Genomic DNA, 19996 nt, shown 5'->3' on the forward strand with positions numbered 1-19996 from the left:
TTTTATTTCAGAATATCCAAGGAATTACATTTTTTGAGATTAATAACAATACTCATTACTTTCAGGACCCATAGGCAAAACTAAAAATCAAGGAATCTTCATTATGTGAAGACAAAGTTGAATGTACTTTAATGTTAAAATTATTATTTTAAGCAATAAAGTAAACAGTTACTTATGAAACCAAAATTATTCCCTGATTACACTAAAAATGAACATCAGATTTCATAGCTCCTGGTTGAGATCACAAGGGAAATATTGGCTTTAAAATTATATTTATATTAATTACTTGTCTATGTTTATATTAAGTATTGGAAGTTGGGTTCTCAATTTATTAATTTGGTTATGATAGATCATAACAAAATCTAGGTAATACTAGGTTATAATTTTGCATTTACTCGTTAGTCGGTCGGTCGATTGACTGTGTGATAGATGGTTTATTCCCCCGTGCACTAACATGGAGAACGTAGTGAAATGTGTCACTCTGAAATATTTAATATTACTTCAAAGTCTATATAAAATAAAGCAAGCAAAGCAAGTAAAATCTTCCTTCCCAAGCCGTAGGATGACGACCTAAGTTCTCATCCAATTATTCTTAAGTTAATGGCGTCGCCCAGTCTCTTACGAGCCTAACACAAATGAGAGCCATTTAAAGTTTTTAATGGCGAGGAAAATGTGAACGTATATTCGATAAGGTTATGTAAAGTTTTGAACTTATCGACTCTGTATGAATGCAGAAGTCGGAATAAAAACTTGCACATAAGCCAAGATCGATCTGCATACAATCTGAATGATTTTGACGAGATGTATATGACAAGTTAATTTTGATAATTAAAAAACAAATGCAATTTGTAACGTTATCGCTACTTGAAAATCATAATCTTCTTCGGCAAAAGCAGCGCTAAAATGAGAAGATTTATATTTTTGTCATGAACTTTTTTCATGAACATTTTTACTATCTTCCCCTCTAACATACCAAATTGTAGATGACTGAGGAATAATCATTAACAGCCGAAATACTGATCTGGTGGTCCTTCGTTTACTAATCTAACGATATTCATAGACTTTATTGTGTTACGTGCTTTGTTACGTTTCGTGTGTTACTTTAGTGCTTCGTGTACCGGTTATATCAAGTAAGCAAATACTGTCGCGATTTTACGTCCTCTAACATACCAAATTGTAGATGACTGAGGAATAATCATTAACAGCCGAAATGCTGATCTGGTGGTCCTTCGTTTACTAATCTAACGATATTCATAGAGTTTATTGTGTTACGTGCTTTGTTACGTTTCGTGTGTTACGTTAGTGCTTCGTGTACCGGTTATATCACGTAAGTAAATACTGTCACGATTTTACGTCCTCCAACATGCTCCAAGGCTATTAAAAAATGTTATACCGTGTACCTATGTTTAAGGTAATAAAGATGTTACATTTTCTCTTATTGGCTGAGCGTTTATGTAGCCTATCATCCGAAGGGCTAACACAATTACAGTGTTGTATATTTTTATGCACGATACCAGAGAACGTACTAACCTACAGCCTTGTAGTTTTAGAGTTAGTTTTCATTTGTATAAAGCTTGTTAATCCCTAGAATAATTTGACCTTTAGCAAACATTTTTACATTAGTATTATGGGTAACCATGATGGCAGCAAGAAAATTCAGAATAAATAAAATAGTAAAGCAAACTGCGTACAATCATTGGCAACGTAAAACCAACTTCGAATAGTTAGAATTTTTTGTCCCGGTCCCTTGATGTTTCTTCACAATGTAATCAGGTTCACATAATTCAAAATCTTGGATAGTTTTATTTACAGTTGCAGATTTCTTCCAACTGAAGAAATTTCGGAGAGCGAAACGAGTTTTCGAGGAACCTTGAGAGGATACCAAGGACAAGATGATACTCCTCCAGGCCCCTTACGTCTGATCATCCCCGGTGACCTTGCGAGGGCCCCAAGGCCAAGGAGGTACGGCTCCAGATCCCTTACGTCTGATCATCCCCGGTGACCTTGCTAGAGCCCTAAGATCAATGAGGTACGCCTCCAGATTCCTTACGTCTGATCATCCCCGGTGACCTTGCTAGGGCCCTAAGGCCGAGGAGGTACGCCTCCAGACCCCTTACATCTGATTATTTCCGTTGTCCTTTCTATGGCCCCGAGGCCGAGGAGGTACGCCTACCCCTTACGTCTGATCATCCTCGGTGACCTTGCGAGGGTCCCAAGGCCGAGGAGGTACGCCCCCCAGGCCGCTTACGTCTGATCATCCCCAGTGACCATTGAGAAGAAAGCCACTCGGATAATTAGCAGAGAGCAGAGTAGTGTGAGGGGAGCGGCGAGGTGTGGTGTAGTGGGTGGCGCAGGCGCTGAGGTCAGGTCGATATGTCCGGAGGCCCGGCAGGGAACACTCCCCGACCCGGCCGGCGGTCGCCATCGCCATGTACCGTACAGCACAGTGTTGAGTGAGTGAATGAGTGAGTGAGCTAGGATGGGACTCGCAAACACTGACAGCGCACTATGAAATCAACTTGTCTAGCGGCGGTCATGCTGCTCGTATATGGTGCCATCTTCCCCGGTGAGTCCTGCAGCTTTGTAAACAAACTCTGGCCAGCGCCGAGGAGGCGCTCTCCTCGAAGGATACTCGAGATAAATAAAACGCATACCTAAATAGTGTAACATTGACCCTGTAACGTACTATTTTGTGCTTTTAAAGCCCACACGATTTCAACCCACTGTGCTTTCACGCCCTGGCCCAACCTCATTGTTGGGCCAAAAAACACCTTAAAGTATCCTAGAATACAACAATATATATATGTATATAGATTTAACAGTACTGACCTGCAATTTCCATAAATATTCACGCCCTGGTTTTGTTATCAATCCTATCAAAGAAAGTCCCACCTAGAACGTATACCAATTATTTAGCGTATCAGATAATCCTTTTCAACAAATTATTTATCACCATGATAAATCAATAGCAATAAAATTCTAACCACACCATTATCAATAATTATTGCTAAGAAAGCTGCAAATGCTGTAACCAACATGGCGTCTGTACGGTGGCCTCCTTTAAATGTGTTTTACCGCCGTTCCAAAACCTATTTTACCATTTAAAACCCTTTCTAAAAGTGCTTATTACCGTATTGTTGAGTTTTTAAACCGTCAGTAAAGAAAGAAATGCCTCATGATGACGTTAAAGTAACCCCACCCTTTTGGTCCTTCCCCACCTACATAATAGACCATTCCAACCTTGAATAAAGCAGTAGCTTGTATCGTAACAGTTTGTCTCAGCTATGATATAGGCAATAGGCTGTCACAGGCCGACTGGCAGATGTCATTGATAATTTTTGTCCATAAATGAATCGGAATGCTCAGCCTCTGAGGGATTGGCTCTTCACCCTGTCCGGGTTGTGTCTACCTAACCCAATACATTTACAGTCGTTTGTGTTCACTCTTGTGTCTGATCTATAATAACAGGGGGTGGAATTGAATATGTCAAAGTATAAAAAACAAAACTTAAGCTACAGCATTTTAATCTTAACATACGTATTAAACTGAGTTCTCATTTTTCCATAACGATTTAAAGTCGTTGGCCCCACAAGATTGATATTTTCAATACAAAATCTAATATTTAAAAAATAAATTATTTTTAGATATTGCTGTAGTGGTGACAAAAGGCGCTTTAATTTTAAATCAACTGGGAAATGCATTATTGTAGTAAAAAAGATGCTACAAGCTATCTAATAGTTACTCGTCTCTCAAATAATTCGCGAAACGTTTTTATTAAATTTTATACCACTTTCAAAAAGTAGTTTACTTTTAACCGTTTAAAAGTTGATATTTCAGTTCCAAAATTTGACTAGGATTTATACGTTCGTAAAACGTAAAAAAAAAACAGTATTTTAGCAATTTCGTAAAATAAATTATAAACTCAAATTATTATTATTATTATGTATTATTTGGTAGAATTTTTCAAATAACTGTCAGTTATAAATATTTTATTATAAAAATATAAATTTACAAAAGAAATATCAGTGATATTCTAAAAGTTCCATATTTACTAAACAATAAACATACAGATTTACACTTTATATGTAATTAATTGCAATAAACCTATTGTTTGTAATCAATTTTAATTTATATAAACACGTAACAAGTATATGACAATGTAGCATAGCTGTGTCTAACAAAAATGATTACGCATAAGTAGTAGCCCTAGTAAAATATTGAAAACCGTGGTTATCCCCTTTCCCAGTGCCACAATTTACCCCCTCACCCACCCCCCCGCAAACCACCCCTTGTTAACCCACAAGGCATGGCTCACGCACCCGACCATAACCTTTCACAAACGGTGACACCATGTATCATTCCTAAATAATTTATTTATACATCAATAACATTCTAATTTATATATAACAGGTGCGTTTTAAAAAAAATATTTTGTGCTCTTCATTGTTAAAGTTACATAAATGTTCTTGAATATTTTAAATATTGAAGGTTTCTTAAAAATACTTTTTGTGAATGTAAACTAGAAACTTTAGAAAGAGTTTCAGGATTTAAACGTTTCAGAATATCATTTGTATTTCCCTTCGTTTAAAGTATTGACGTCTTAACAATAGGGGGTTGTTAAATAAAAATGCATTACGTACAATTCTTACAATATAGAACTCTAATCTCGTGCAAACACTGGCTTATAAAAACTATTTCATATTACAAATATGTATTTTGCTAGTTTTAAAATTTGGACAGTTACAGATGTGACGAAAAACTCAAACAAACAACTTGATAGTAAACATATTTGAAAACGCATGACGAATCTCTCTATAACTATTAAAATGTACAGTCCCTTCATTGATACAATTGGACAAAACACTTCTGAGATTCATTGAACTGTAGTTTTATAAAATGAGAAACAATTTGTTTTTTTTTTTTATAAAGTATTCAATTACTTTCGTTTTGATAACAGTGGAATTTTCAGCACTAATGAGACAAAGCCACTGTATTCTTTAATCCTGTAAACCTTTGTATTAGGTAAAAAAAAGAATCAAACAAAACGAATTATCAAATAATTGAACAACTTTTAACTATTAATAGCAGAACAGTCCTAAAACACTTTGTGGACAATTCCTGGGTAATCACTGTATATAAATAACGTAACACTCTCAGAGTGCAATAAGCTATATACAATGCAAAAATGTAACCCTTAAAATCCTATCATGCCAAATATGCTAGGAAACATAATTGTTGGGAATTTGGTCAAACAAACTGTATACAGGAGATTTATAGTACAAAATTTCTCAACAAAAACCTTATAGCTTCAAAACTAAAGAACTACTGCTTTGAAATTATATATGTATCCACTTTCAGATTTATTCATTTAGTACAACTAATAATATAATGTATGATATACTATCATCTATTTATTTTCCTGTTATTTGTTACCTCTGTTATATGTTTAGAATGATATTGAATTGAATGGAAGTGTAGATAAAACTCCTATGGAGTTCACCTTTTCTAAGGTTTATGTTTTTGGTAAAGCTAAGTGTAAAACATATATTAACTCACGTTTTTTCGTAAATACTTTAAATTTAATACATTCTATTGAAGTTGCTATAATTCTTTCTGTAACAGGCCAAGCGTTCTGTCTGGTTTTAGTTACGAAGCCAACATTAAAAAAACGTGCTTCAAATTGATTGAAACCCGCATAAAATAGAATTATATATAGCACACGTGCTTTGACATCTAAATGTTCAATAGTCCATATCAGGCCTGAATTGTGCTTAAAATCTGGAAAAATTAATTTAATTTAATATATAAAGAAACAACTGCAGCTATTTTTTGTCTCATCGAGTATACTTTATGTCTATATAATCAGCGTCTGCTTTATGTACTTCATTTGTACGGTTTTCCAAGTATTAAAATAACTAATAAGACTAAAATACACTTACCAAAGTACTTTAACAATGATTATATATTCCACCCACATGCTCACAATAGCACATAAATTTTCTTCTATCTTTAGACTTCTCGATGTTTGTACAGTATTCCAAATATTTAAATAACTAGCAAAACTCAAATACACTAACTAAAGTACTTTATATATTCCACTCACATGCTAACAATGGTACACAACGTTTTCTTCTATCCTTAGACTTATTGGTGTTTGTACAATATCCCAAATACTTAAATAAATTTGGGATGAAATTGGATGAAAAATCAAATTCATTGACTAAAGTACTTTATCAATGTTTATATATTCCACCTACATGCTAACAATGGTACACGACGTGTAAAACAACTACTTTTTTCTTATAATTTGCTTAATGTAGCATCGCCGCGGCGCCGTGTAGTAGTTATTAGTTTGGCTTATTCTTGGTTTAAATAAAGTCAAAATTACATAAAAGATATAACAAAAATCCATATTTTTGTTGCCCGATTTTAATAACATTTAAAGTGATTGTGTCAGATCCTTACAGTTCGTACATTGCTGCACTCGTTTGTTGTTAAATAAGATTAGATACATACAATCAATCAAACGAGCGCACACACTCCGACATAGGCTGTAACGATGATATAATCCGTGCGAACAAACGCGAGCATTATGTAAAGGTGAAATTATACCGGAAAAGTATTATTCTTGTTTCCCTTCTACAGATATTGAATTTGAATTAAGTTGTATTTGAGAATGCAGTATTACTGCAGAGTGTCATCTCTGTGTATAAGATAGATGGCCGGTCATCGCTTCCTGTTAGTATTATAACTACATAGAATATGGGATAGGGGTGTGCAACTGACGGATGTGTAACTTTACATGGTTGTGAAACTATTTTTGTGACATAAATACGACCTTTCCTTATTTTGCTTTCATTAGTGTAATTGACATATTGAATAACTACTCATGTAAAACCCAGTAAATCACAGCATTACACGAATTACGGTTAAACGGTTTTTTTTATTTTAGACAATCGTTGTTTATCTGTAAGATTCTTTTAAATTTGGGGTCCTTGTGAGGTCACGCAAAATCATTGAGCCTTTAAATCATTTTGACGTTTCCTTCGTTTGCCGTATCTATCAGCCCAGTGGAGCCGCACATCCGTGGGCCATTCTCGCTTCGTGTGCGCATCGTTCAGACAATTATGATGTTTATTTCGAAGTCCACTTGTGATTGAAATTTCCCATGATTAATAATTGCTATGTTGATGTATGACCGAGTAAGAGTGGCCTTCTGAAGTCTGAGTCAATATATTTCTTTTTTTAAGATTATTAAACACTATTCTTTACTAAAACCCTACATCTTTAGGTTACAATTTTAATGACGCTTTCACTAAATATATTGTTTTGTTACTGTTTGAAAACTTTATGGTAGCTAATCTATAAATATTTCCTAAGTTATACATTTCCAGTATTCCCACTTAAATTTATAAGAACCATACACACACTAGGGCTTTTTAAGTTTTTTTTAAGCCCTAAAACTCCTTTTTTATAGTGTTTTTGTCAGTTAACGAACAAATACTTTCTGAAAACCGATTTTTAATAAATTTTAATTGCATAATCGTGATTTTTATACAGTAGACCTCAACAAATGCTTCTTATTTGAAGTGATGTTCTTTAAAACTAAAACAAAATAATTTATTCTACTTACTTAGAGAAGGCGACAGGTTGGTCACGTCCACAATGTTCCAACATTTGTTTTGTCACTGAACTATACTTTATGGGATCTAATTTGTTAGTGTAACTATTATTAAAGGTTACATAATTACTTTCTCACACAAAATTGGGATTCTTACCGGAGTCTTCTTTCACTAGAGCTTCATACACAGCGCTTCTTTCCTTTAAAAAAATACAATTGTACAACGTATACAGATCAGAAAGCTCATATTTGATTAGGCTTGCACACCTTTTCCGTCAATGCTCTGCACAGACATGTGCAATGGTTTGAAGCTAAGTTCAGTGACATCGACAAATCCTCATTAAAAGCTCTCTTTGTTTAGTTGCATCAATGCAAAATATAGTGACATGAAATTGACAAAAATGTATTGTTAAAAATATCTGTACCGTTCAATTATCATTATTAAAAGCGACTTAAACGCGTATAGCGTATTTTCCCCTCCATCGAAAAACTTTTTGGAATAGAAAGACTATATTGTTGGTTTGAATTTTAGTAATCGACGGATAGTTTATTAGTCTGCTATTTCCAGCCTAAACTACGTAATATTATTCGAATCTAAGTTACAATCATGTGTAATTATTTACATTCTGGTAAACAAAAGGTGTGTTGAATAAACCTTGTTAAATATCTGATTGTGGTTTTTAATTAAAGCAACCACGTTAAAATGACCACATCTAAACATTGTTATAGTGAACCTTTTACATTAATAAGTATCATTAATTTAACTAAAGTATAACTTATGACAAAAACAAAGGGAAAGACTCACGGCAGTATTAAAACATGAAATAATGTCAGGCTGCATGAAAATATTAACTGAAGAGTACACGGCATAAATGCATTAAGAGAAGCCCTTGGTTCTAGTAGGCTAACAAAGAGTGGGACATCGAAGAGGCATGGCAGATTATACAAACAAGTTAGAGATCTCTGATAAATAATCAAAGCTACCCATGCAGAGAGAATAAGCAACGCATTATGAAAGACATAGATATGTGGAAATACATTCGTGACATGTCTGAGAAGGATGCTTAGGTATCATGAGAAGATACTTGAAGGAGTTCCATAATGGAACCATGCAAGCTGAGATACGGATACACAAAAAACTCAGGAGTCAGATCTCTATGAGCAAGAACTCAAAGACAAAAGATTAGCGAGAATTTGGATCGTTTTAATACTTATATTACCAATGTATTACTCATTATACAGTTCAGAATATTCTGTGGTCGAGCCCTACGAACCAAAAACTTCCTAGACATACGCTAAAGCGATTTAATGATTCAAAGTTCAGGATTTAATGTGCTTAGCGGTTCTTGCTGAATAGTATCAGGGTCCAAGATAGTTCAGATGTAGGAAGAATTCAAGCCTTCTAGCAGTAGAAGACAACAACCAAGACGATGCAGAGCCTAGAGATGTGACGAAACCGTGGAACCAAGTCTTGGAGTTGAGGAGTCAGACATTTGTAGAAACATCTGACCAGGTAGTACTGACATTTAAAGATGTAGATGAGCTAATTAACCGAAATAAAATACATTTTGGCATAATTGTTTTTATGACTATATTATGTGCTAGAAGATTAAAAGTTCAAAGGACAGTTCATTTAAAGAAACTTAGAGGATATCAGTGAGAAAATAGGAATTGAATTTAAGAGCTATACGTATCAATTACTAGTTAGGTATAATTGTTCAGGAAGAAAATATCCAAAAGAGAAAATTGTGTTCCTAGAAGGTCCTCAACTCACTGGATCTAATCTTCACGGAAAAATGACAGTTTGGTCAGTTCGAAACATCGCTGCAGGAAAGTTCAAGTTTTTAATCTTTGCTCATGCTTTCTAAATTATTGAGGTGCACGTGGAATATGAAGATAATACAGGTTGAGACAAATAATGAATATGTGTTTCAATAAAAAAAAAACGAATGGTTCAGAACTGTTTAAAGTAAGCTGTAGCGTTTTGGGTTGAGTTTTAGAAATTATGCAGGATCTATAATTTATTGAGCAATGCTGGGAAAACTGTAGTTTCCTTCTGAGAAGCAGAGAAGCAGAGTGTCATGGAGCCATTAGTTTAATGGGGGTCGAGAAGCTGTGCGTGTCGGGGGGTGAGGGGGGGTGATACACGCCTGGGGCCGACATGTAATTGTGAACAAACCTAGTAGCTTAATGCTACAAACCTTACCTGTCTTTATTATAAAAATCCAGATATTTTAGGGAAAACAGAGTTATTAAAGTGAATCAATGCATAGTGTACAGTGTAGTGAATTATTACTGTAAATGTTTTATAATAATTGCAATTCGTGTCTCCTTCTTGGTTGTTTTCATCTTGGGAATATGATTGGCAGCAATTATAGTGCTTCCAAGAACGATATCACATTTGCAATAAAGGCATGTTCATACAAAGTATATATGTATGTGAAAGAAAATATTATCTCAGGAAGTAATGTTTTTAAAGCTTATAGTAAAACGTCTTAAGGTTATGTGATGCAAAAAAGGATACGTTTTCAAACTGAGCTTATTGACTAGCATAAGTAAGTACCATATAAGTTGTAAAGTTTGGTTGTTTAAATGTAGTATTTTTGTTAATCTACTAATATATTCAGACTATTTTTATGTTTTGAAACCTTTTTTGATTGTAAATGGTTTACTAACAAAACTTTATTTTACCTTTCTACTCATGTTAAAGACTTTCACCTAATTCTCACTATTTTAATCATATTTGACATCAAAACAACGGAAATAACGTATAAATCAAATGCTTTTTAAAAAAATTGTTAGAGACTAAATTTAAATTACAACCATAAAAAATATTGTTATATTCGTTCCCACTGTTCTTATATTCTTATATTATTTCCTCCCAACTGGCGTCTTTAACTATTCTACAGTGATTGGTTCTCAATAAAAACTGCAGGAAAAAAGCCCCTCCCCCAATGCCCCCTAAAGTTGGTGCCAAATTACTTGTCAACGAATCCAATTACTAACCCACACGTTTTTTTATATAATTAGGTGTTAATCTAAAGAAAAAGTTTTTAATACGGTTCAAAATTCATATCAACATGCATCCTCTATACATTTTATAACACTAAAATACGAAGATTAAATTATTGATACCAGTTGCCTGCCAACAATATTACTTTAACTGAACGTTGGATATATATAGATATATTTACATAATGTGTAAATTTAGGTCTCGAGGCGATGACTTTCTACAAAATATTTTTATTTTTATATGTAGAATCAGCTGCTCTAGTATAATTGTCCAAACACGTAATGTAACAACTTGCGCTGTGGGTAAGACCAATTTTCCCATCAGCCAAGGTTGATCTTTGGTACATAGCAGGATGCAATGTTGTTAGAAGCTCGAGCTAGCAATTTGATATCGAATTAAAGATTACTCCAGGTGGCAAGAAGCTTTGGCCGCCGGCTATGACTTTGTTTTACATATCAACGGACAATCTCCATTTCTACAGACATTAGACAAAGAATTAAATAATTCTACTCAAGATGCTAAACTAAAATATTGAAAAAATTAGACCATGTAAACCATTGCCATCTGCATCCTAGTTATAAATAAAAAATAGTGATTCATAATTATAAACAAAATTTGAAAATTTTGCAAAGTACACCCTAATCAATGGTAGCAAATAGTTGATTTAAGTGAAAGACATCATTATTCGGAAATTGATAAGTAATAGTGCAAAATGAATAAAGACTTAAATAAATGTAACATGCAAGTATAAGGATATAAATTTAAAGCTAAATCTAGCAATAACATGTATTACAATATAAATATAAAAATGAGATAGGCCTACAAATATATATATATATATATATATATATATATATATATATATATATCAATACAACAGCAACCATTAAAAAGCAGTAGACATATTATAGAGTCATCCAAAACAAGAAAAATAAGTCATTTATCCTAATAAATTAAATGGCCGAAAACCAGACTTAAACTAAGTATGAAAAAGCCAAAAACAGAAACTGATTGATAATAACTTAATTCATGCAGGTACCTACCCTAATCTTTGATAGCAAGTGAAAGATTTATGAAATACCGTACCTTAGACTATTTATTAGCAATTAGGAGGTAGTTAAAAAGAGATAAAATAAACATCTAATAAAAGTAACATTTCAAACATAACAAGATAAATATAACAATATAACAATATAAAATAACTATACAAATATAGCAATATAAATATGCAACATAAACATAACAATATAAAGGTAACAAAGTAAGTAGAAAAAAGTTATTAATGCATTTCTACTCCAAGACCTGCAATCTTCGCCTTGAGTGTTGTTTTACTGTCCTGGAAAAAGTCACACACACTGTCAACACTGTTTCCGTATCTTTGAAGACGGACCATCGCACTATTTGCAGTGTAGTTGGTACGGTGATATTACCTGACAAACTGGTCGCTAGATTGGGTGTATGATGGAGTCTTGAATAGACCATTTGTAGTATGTAGACAGTCTACTTTGCCGTTGAGGATCTTATGTAGCAACATAATGTCTGCGGTAAATCTGCGACACGCGAGTGACTGGAGCCCTAAATCAAGGAACAGGTCTTCTATGGGGACTTGTTGATAGGTGAAAACACATCCTGACGCCCACCGCTCGGACCAATCTTTTTTGGATTTTCTCTAGTTCTTCTATTTGAGAAATTTTTGATGTGGATTCCAGACAGGAGAGCCATATTAACGAATTTGACGCACCAAGGCACAGTACAGTCTTAAATGCTGATACGTTGCTGAAGTTTCTAGAGAAGCGGAGAACAAAACCCAGCATCTTGTTCGCCCCCAGTCGCAGATGTTCAGTATATGGAGCTCAGGGTTTCAATGAAGGTGTTAATAAAACACCAAGATCTTTTAACTCTTGGACACGAGGTATGGGTTCGCCACTTACCCACTTACAGAGTACTCAAAGGTTATATATGAGTGACAACGATGAAATGTTACTGCTTGACATTTTTTAATATTAAGCCTCATTCTATTGGTCTCACACCAACTGTCGATCATAAGTAGATCATCCTGAATCCGCAAGCAGTCGTCTTCTGACGATATGATTGAGAACATTTTTTACATCGTCTACGAAAAGAAGGGAATTCCCCTGAAGAGCCCCAGGCAGATCATTTATAAAAAGTAAAACAAGTTCCGAAGAGGTGGCCGATGCAAATTTTATAAATAGCCGTTCTTTTTTGAGAGGTAGCATGCCAACCACTTAACTTCCAATGTTCCCAAATCCCTGGGACCTTCTTCAAGAGACAAGTGTGATCCACCATGTCAAAACGCCTTGAGAAATCTAAGTATTTCCGTCCAGCTGAGTGTTAGAGAGAAAGGCTTCATGGATTTCTTGATTGAAAAAGTGCTAAATTTGACACGGTATACCTTCCACTTGTGAAAAACCATGCTGCTGAGAACAGATTATGCCAGCTAGCTTTAGCTTAATGCGGTACAGGAAGAGTGCCTCAATTACCTTAGACAATGACGTTAGATTTGAAACTGGTCTGTAATTTGTGACATCATCGACAAGTCCCGTTTAGTGGATTGGAACCACATAGGCAGACTTGAACGCTTCCGGGAAAACACCAGTAGGCCAGTGATGCTTTGAAAAGGTCACAAACTGGCCTAAACCAATATACTTCGACAATATCTTAAAATCATAGGAGGAATCTCATCAGGTCCCCAACCTTTGGTCTCATCAAGCTTTTTTTAACTTATCGAATACCTCTTGTAGACTGAAACATGAACATGAGGAATTTCAAAGGTGATCACTACTAGCTTCTATTGGTTTCGAGAAGACTGAGCAAAAGTATCCCTTGAATATTTCACACATTTCTTGCGGTTCACTTGTTTCGGTTGCCGTTATAAACCATGCGTGAGGGTACCGTCGAAGTGTTTATGATTGAGAAGAAACGAAGGTTCCCTGTTACACCTTGCTCTACTCTTCTCAAATGCTGATGGTAGTCTCTATTCGCAGAAATCTTGCAAGATGCTCTTGCTCTAGAGAAACGAAGGTATTTGCAGGCTGTTGGTTGTTCCTTGTACTGTTTATGTAGACTCTTTTTAGTGATCAGTAGATTTCTAGAAACGTTAGAAAACTACCTAGGAAATTTCGATACACCAACACTCTTCTAATAGGCGAGTTGAGCCTAACTGCATCGGAAAAATCGTAGAGAGAAAGTTGTCAGTTGCTTCGTTGAGATTAGGATTCTTCAATATGGATGTTAAGTCCACGCCTGAAAGGGAGTTGTAGACATTTTTTAAGTTGCATTTTTTAAGGTCAAACTTGTAGTTAGAGGGGTACTCCTCTGTTATTTTAAAATTTTAAGGTGGAGAAATAGAGAGGGGCGGATGATGACTCTCCTCTACGGACAGAAGAGTATCCGTTTCCAAGGAGACGCTGTCTCTTTTATTAGAACACGAGACTAGATCCAACAAGACACCCCTTCCATTAAATATATGATTAACTTGCTGAAAATCATAAGTATCCATTATAGAGAGCATTACTCTAAAGGCAGGAGTGTGGCCACAATTATAGGCATTATAGACCTCAATCAACATCGGGTAGATTGAAATCCCCAATTAATATAATTTCTTCAAAGTCGCGGTCTGTAATCACCTCCTCAATAGAACAAAGAAGACTGCTGTAATTGGAGACGTGCTGTTGAGGTGGTATATAGCTACAAAGAGCCAGGTAGTGCCTTTGGAGGGCTCAATTGTGATCAGCAAGTGCTCAATGTGATCAACACCAGATATCAACCGAAATGACTGAATATTGTTTTTTACAGCAACCACCATCCCACCCTTACTGGATTTAGAAACGGTTAATTGTGATCTATAAATCACACATCTATGTCACATCTAGAAATAGTGCAGTTGTCAAAAGATAGTTCATCATCGTTTACATCAGCAGAAAGATTGGTTTCAGTAATAATTATTATATCATATGTAGACATGGCTATATAGTTGGTTCATCATGGTTCACATGGTTCATCTAGTTTGCTCCTTAAACCATTTTCATTTTGGTAGTAGGCTAAGATATGCCGGTGAGATGAAGCTAGTTTTTTGACGTCTGAACAATACTTGGGGTCCCATTTTGGTACTTTATAGTGAGATTCCGTTCACCAGCCTTCATTCTCGCATCGAGGGCGCTCCTGAGTTCGGCCAAATTAGACCGCTCCATTAGCGTACGATCATGAGATATATCTAGTTTACAGTTGGGAAAGGCTTCTTTATATGAATCTGGGTGGAAATTTTTTAAGAACGAAATGGATTCTGTTGAGTCCTTAAAGGTCACTTTTACTGAGCGGAGTTTCTCAGGTTTTTATTTTCCAATCCTGATCACTTTTGTCACCTGAAGGCAAGTCAGTTTAAGAGATTTAAAAATGGTACCAACCCTATCATAATTAATTTTTTCTCTGACATCCTTATTCTTGGATTCTGGAATTCCATGGATCATAACATTCTTAGCTCGCTGGGATCTGTCATTCATTTCCTTGATTATAGACTCAGTGTCGTTTGTTTTTTTATTCTTGACGGACTCCCCTACAGATAATAAACTATCAATTTTCACTTTATTAGCTAAAGACCCGCGGTTCAAGTTTCTAAATTTGATCCTTGATTATCCCAATATCTGATTCTATTTCTGCAATTCCGGTTGTAATTTTACCTATTAGTTATGTGGTCAGACCAGCTGTCTATCTTGTACATAAGCTAATTAAGACTGAACGTCAGCACAAGAATGGGATCCTCCGAAAGGGGCACACAGTCAACCCTATTACAGCGCCATTTTTTGTTTGGATCCATGGACAGTTGAGTATAGTCAGCCTTAGAGATGTTTGTACAGGCACGGTGAAACCAGCGGTTTCATTTGGATTCACATTCAATTTCCTCATCAGAATCCAAAACCATTTTCATACGAACCTTAGATGTTGTCAAGGAGCTTGCCATCGTCCTTCTGTGAGCAAGTACAATAATCTAAGAATATTAGACACAACTCCTGACTACTCGGCAGCTACTCGGTCCACCGTCAGAGAAGTCAGAAAAACGTGCAGATGTTATAGTGTAAACGAGAGCAGATGTCATGCAATCTAGAAGGCTGTGGTCACGAAGACATTTGGCGTGGATTTCTCTTTGTATGACGTCATACGCCTGTTACAACATAAATGTTGAGTGATAGGTGACGGGTTTGTTTTGGGTGTATGTTTATTTAATAGACAATAGAATATTAGAATGAGGTTGGTAAAGGTGCTGGGTTGTAAACACAAACACACGAGACTCACGAAGTATAATAAATCAATGTTAATAAAGCAAGTCACACTACATTAGCTGGAATACATGGAGAGTTCTATGAAAGATTAAATGATAGCGTACTAGTCTATAGTCTGTGAGAACGGAAGTTGCACTCAAGAAAAGATGGTAATGTGAATAAATATAATCTCTGAAATATTTCGCATAGGTTTCAATGGTATATTTGTAAGAGTCTAGGGTTTAACTTATGATAAGTTAAGTCTGAATTATAGTCTTGTAGTCAATTATATTTGAAAATCTGAATAGTAGTCATTTACTAACCAAACTATTTTTACTTCCTATTATCATATACAAAAAACTTCTATAAGAAATAGAGGACTAAATAATTAGTTTTGTTAATAATACTCTCTGTGGCTAAGAGTGAAAATAGTTTCAAGTTTCCCAATAATTATATTAGGTACCTTTACTGATGGCGGTGGTTGTTACTTCTTAAACAGAGCCATATTCAAATTTGCATTTAGATTACCAGTGAAGCCGTGTTTATGATTGCCTGTCATCTGAGTCTCTCGTTACTTAATTCCATCGTTAGATTAAACATGGAACTTCAGATAAGTTTTTGAGTTGATTAACAGTTCAATATAACTACATAAATAATTGTTATAACTACATAAATATTGTTCCCACTACATAAATTAAATTCAATATTTCTTTTACTACAGGCATTCGCAAAGATGTAAAATAAATACATTACTAAAGAGTCATATTTTGGGATTTTAAAAGTGGTCTTCTTACAAATTTGTTTTAAGAGGAATTTCTTTAAATAAAAGGAACAAATTGAGGTAGTATGCGTAGTTATAGAACTTAAACGAAAGTACTTTATCATTATTAACTGTTGGAATTTTCCTGTCATTAAAACGTATCGTTCAGCTGCAGCTGAGGTACAGTGTCAAAATCCATTGTTTTCTTTCTTGGGCAAAGTGTGTGATTGGTGCAAAATTAAAAGGTTTTAGCCTTGTGACTGTTCGATCGAGCATGTGAATCAACAAACAAGCTCATAGTTCCATTCAAACTGTGGTAAAGTTGATGGTTTGGCGTTTAAAAATTGTTTATTGTCTATTAACTTCATGAAACTTTAACCTCTTAAAATTTGTCTATAAATTTGCATTGATTGAAACTGATATTTCATTAATTCAACAAATTTTTGTATGGCCACTTTTTAGATTTTGTGTTATTTGCCTCGCCGAAAGGAGCTTACCGAGTAAGGGTTGTATGGCTAATTCGTGGCGTTGGGCGTGAATTGTTGAAGGGAATGCCCCAGGGCACAGCGTTGCCCCCTCTGTGTTCACTTATTGATGGTACGGTGGATCGTGACCCCTTGACCGCCCCCCCCCCCCACTTCCTGCCATCCCTTCCTGAAAGTCTAACAACAATTGACACTCGCGTTAATATTGAGGGCTGGTGGACTCTCGTTACTTCGAAACTACCTCGATATTATCTCATTATGATTCGGGCACAATTCCCTTCCAAGCTGTAAAGGGATGTGAGAAGCTCCAGAGTACAGAATGGAACTGTTGTCATATGTATACGTTGAACTTATGAGTTAACTATTTGTTAGCATAGGCAATCACCAGGAACCACCTCTTTGACAATCAGATCAATATACTGACAATGGAAAGTAACGAAAGTCCACAAATAAATTTCAAGTCTATATAAACCTGTTTATCATTAATTCTAAATCTAAAGAATTCATAAATCGAGATGTTATGAATAATTGGAAACCTGGAATTTAAAAATCCAGCCTGATTCGTCAATTTGCTAAAAGGTATAGTTTTTGTATTGTTTGTCAGTTACAGACGTGTGAGAGAGATGACTTTGGACATATTTTGGGATACTGTAGACGGACTGATAATACTCTGTAATAGAGAAGATTCATTAATGCAAGTGTCAATAAATTCTTACCACGGAATCGTGAAAAGACTCGACTTTCTCTGTACTAGGACTCTAGATGATTCTGCAGACGTGTGTGAGCTTGCCCGAGTGATTGGCTCCTTGTGACTATTTAGCATCCACCGACTATAATTTGTCCGTATAAACGTAGTCTTGAAGGTTTACAGAACCTAATCCTACTACTTATTCGCTAACACAGAAGTCCAGTTCGACCACCTGGCTTCTCTGAGTAATTTATTTGGAGCATTGCGTACAAATCGAGTTTTGTACTTATTGATGCATTGAAATAATTGTAAAATATATGTTATAACCATGAAACGCTAAGTAAAATAAGTTAAAACATACGATAAACGTGTCAAAGTAGTGGTATTATAATATTTATTTTTTTATATAGAGGCTGATTCCTTTTTAGCCTTATTTTGTCCGTCCTCATGGGCCACCGGATCTTATTAAACAGAATAATGAGGAGAGTCGGCATAAATACAGGGTCGACGTTACTTATAAAAAGTGCTACAGTATCAGATAGGATTGGAACCTTCGCAATGTCTACCACAGATGTTAGCTCCGACGTTCTAGACCGTTCGGTCATCGGCACTCCCGACTATCTCCAAGTTAGCTTTACTATTCAGCATTTACAAAATAGCATCGTATTTGAACTCTATTTATTTATTTTCATAAGAAGATTGTAATTGTGACAATCCGCAGGAGCCGAACACAAAATTGCATTGTGTAAGTACACAAGCTGGATTTCCTTGCACTTGATGGTGGATTTTTGCCAAGGAAAGAAGGTTTAAAATGTGTAACGATATTATTTTTCTCAGATAGTATTTAATTTAGTTAAAACCAATCGGCATACATGTACCGTTTCTATGTATATAATTCTAACTTCTCTGTCTTCTATCTCAATAAAAAACCATGAGGTGTGCTTATAACCACGAAAGTTGGTTATATGTTCCTGAACAAGAATAAATTATAATAGTGTAATACGAATTTATAAAATGATCAATATACATTGGGAACACAGTCCGCGATTGCCAAGATATCCTGACCATTAGATCTGTGGCTGTGCGTGTGCGTGTGAGAGTGGTTAGGTCACCGGGGGTTGGTAATCCTGCAGGAGCTACGGTTTTTGAGTGTAGGCAGTGTTCCAAACAACAACTTTAAATTGTTAAATTGGATTAAGTTGGTAAAATCGTTGGTTCTGAGCTTTTCTTAGAGTTTTCAGTGTCTTCGGTGTACTTGTATTTGAGCCCCATGACCATGAAGGTAGGAACATTAGTATGACTCACTAACTCGTATCTCTCAGACTTATAGACTTAAATCTCGGAGATTTATACGTATCTATCTCCCGAGACATTCCAGTTGATCGGTCGATTGGTAATTTTCTTACCTGCTTGATCTTCCAGATCACAACACACAACACAGCCTCTCGTCAACCTTAGGCTGAAACGTCAAACTTTCCAATCATTTGATGCTTTAACATTTCGTTTACAAATTTGCTCTACCGAGTAAAACTAAATACTCTCTTTAATTATATTTGTTCTGAAATGGTAGTTTTTAGTTAAAATGAACATATCTATTTCATCAAGTTGAGAATATTTGATTTCTCAACAACTTAATACAAGAATACCGCAGATGCAGTTCTCCTTTCTTTGTTTCTAGTTAAAATTCATTGCAACGAAGAGAGAGAAAACCACTTTACTAATATAAAAATGACATCTAGCTTAAAACAGGATTTGTATAAATTACCAGCCCATGAAATATATAAATTAAAAGCGAATTAGTTTGGCATGTATATTATTATTGTAGTTTTAGATACAAAAATAAATTTACTGATGAAACATTTGATTATTGCGAGTATAACGATTATTTCAATGCTATGGGAATGTTTGATATGAGTTCTTGTGATTTCGTTACAACTATCTGTGGAAGTTGTAATTTTGTACGTACTTTGTTTATTTAAAAACTTACATTGTTTCTATAGCCCAAATAAAAATAGACTATTCACTTCCAATCAGACGTATTGTAGATATACAAGTGATTAATCTCTGTTTATTTTAGCGATGAAGAAAATGATAAATATGGAAAAAATAACGCTATAGTATTTGACAACTGTGCGAATTATAAAATATAGTCA

At 35.0% G+C, this 19996-nt stretch overlaps 1 protein-coding gene across 1 annotated transcript in view; it reads left to right on the forward strand.

The window, feature by feature from the left end:
* The first annotated feature begins 2407 nt into the window (after positions 1-2407).
* LOC124355251 (acetylcholine receptor subunit beta-like 1) overlaps positions 2408-19996 on the forward strand; it is a 152286-nt gene continuing 134697 nt past the window's right edge. Inside the window, exon 1 of the mRNA XM_046806297.1 lies at positions 2408-2566. Coding sequence (XP_046662253.1) covers positions 2509-2566 — 58 coding nt within the window. The 5' untranslated portion in view covers positions 2408-2508. The remainder of the gene's footprint in view (positions 2567-19996) is intronic.

Source organism: Homalodisca vitripennis, chromosome 2 (genome assembly GCF_021130785.1).
Source record: "Homalodisca vitripennis isolate AUS2020 chromosome 2, UT_GWSS_2.1, whole genome shotgun sequence".
Classification (NCBI taxonomy): Eukaryota; Metazoa; Arthropoda; class Insecta; order Hemiptera; family Cicadellidae; genus Homalodisca; species Homalodisca vitripennis.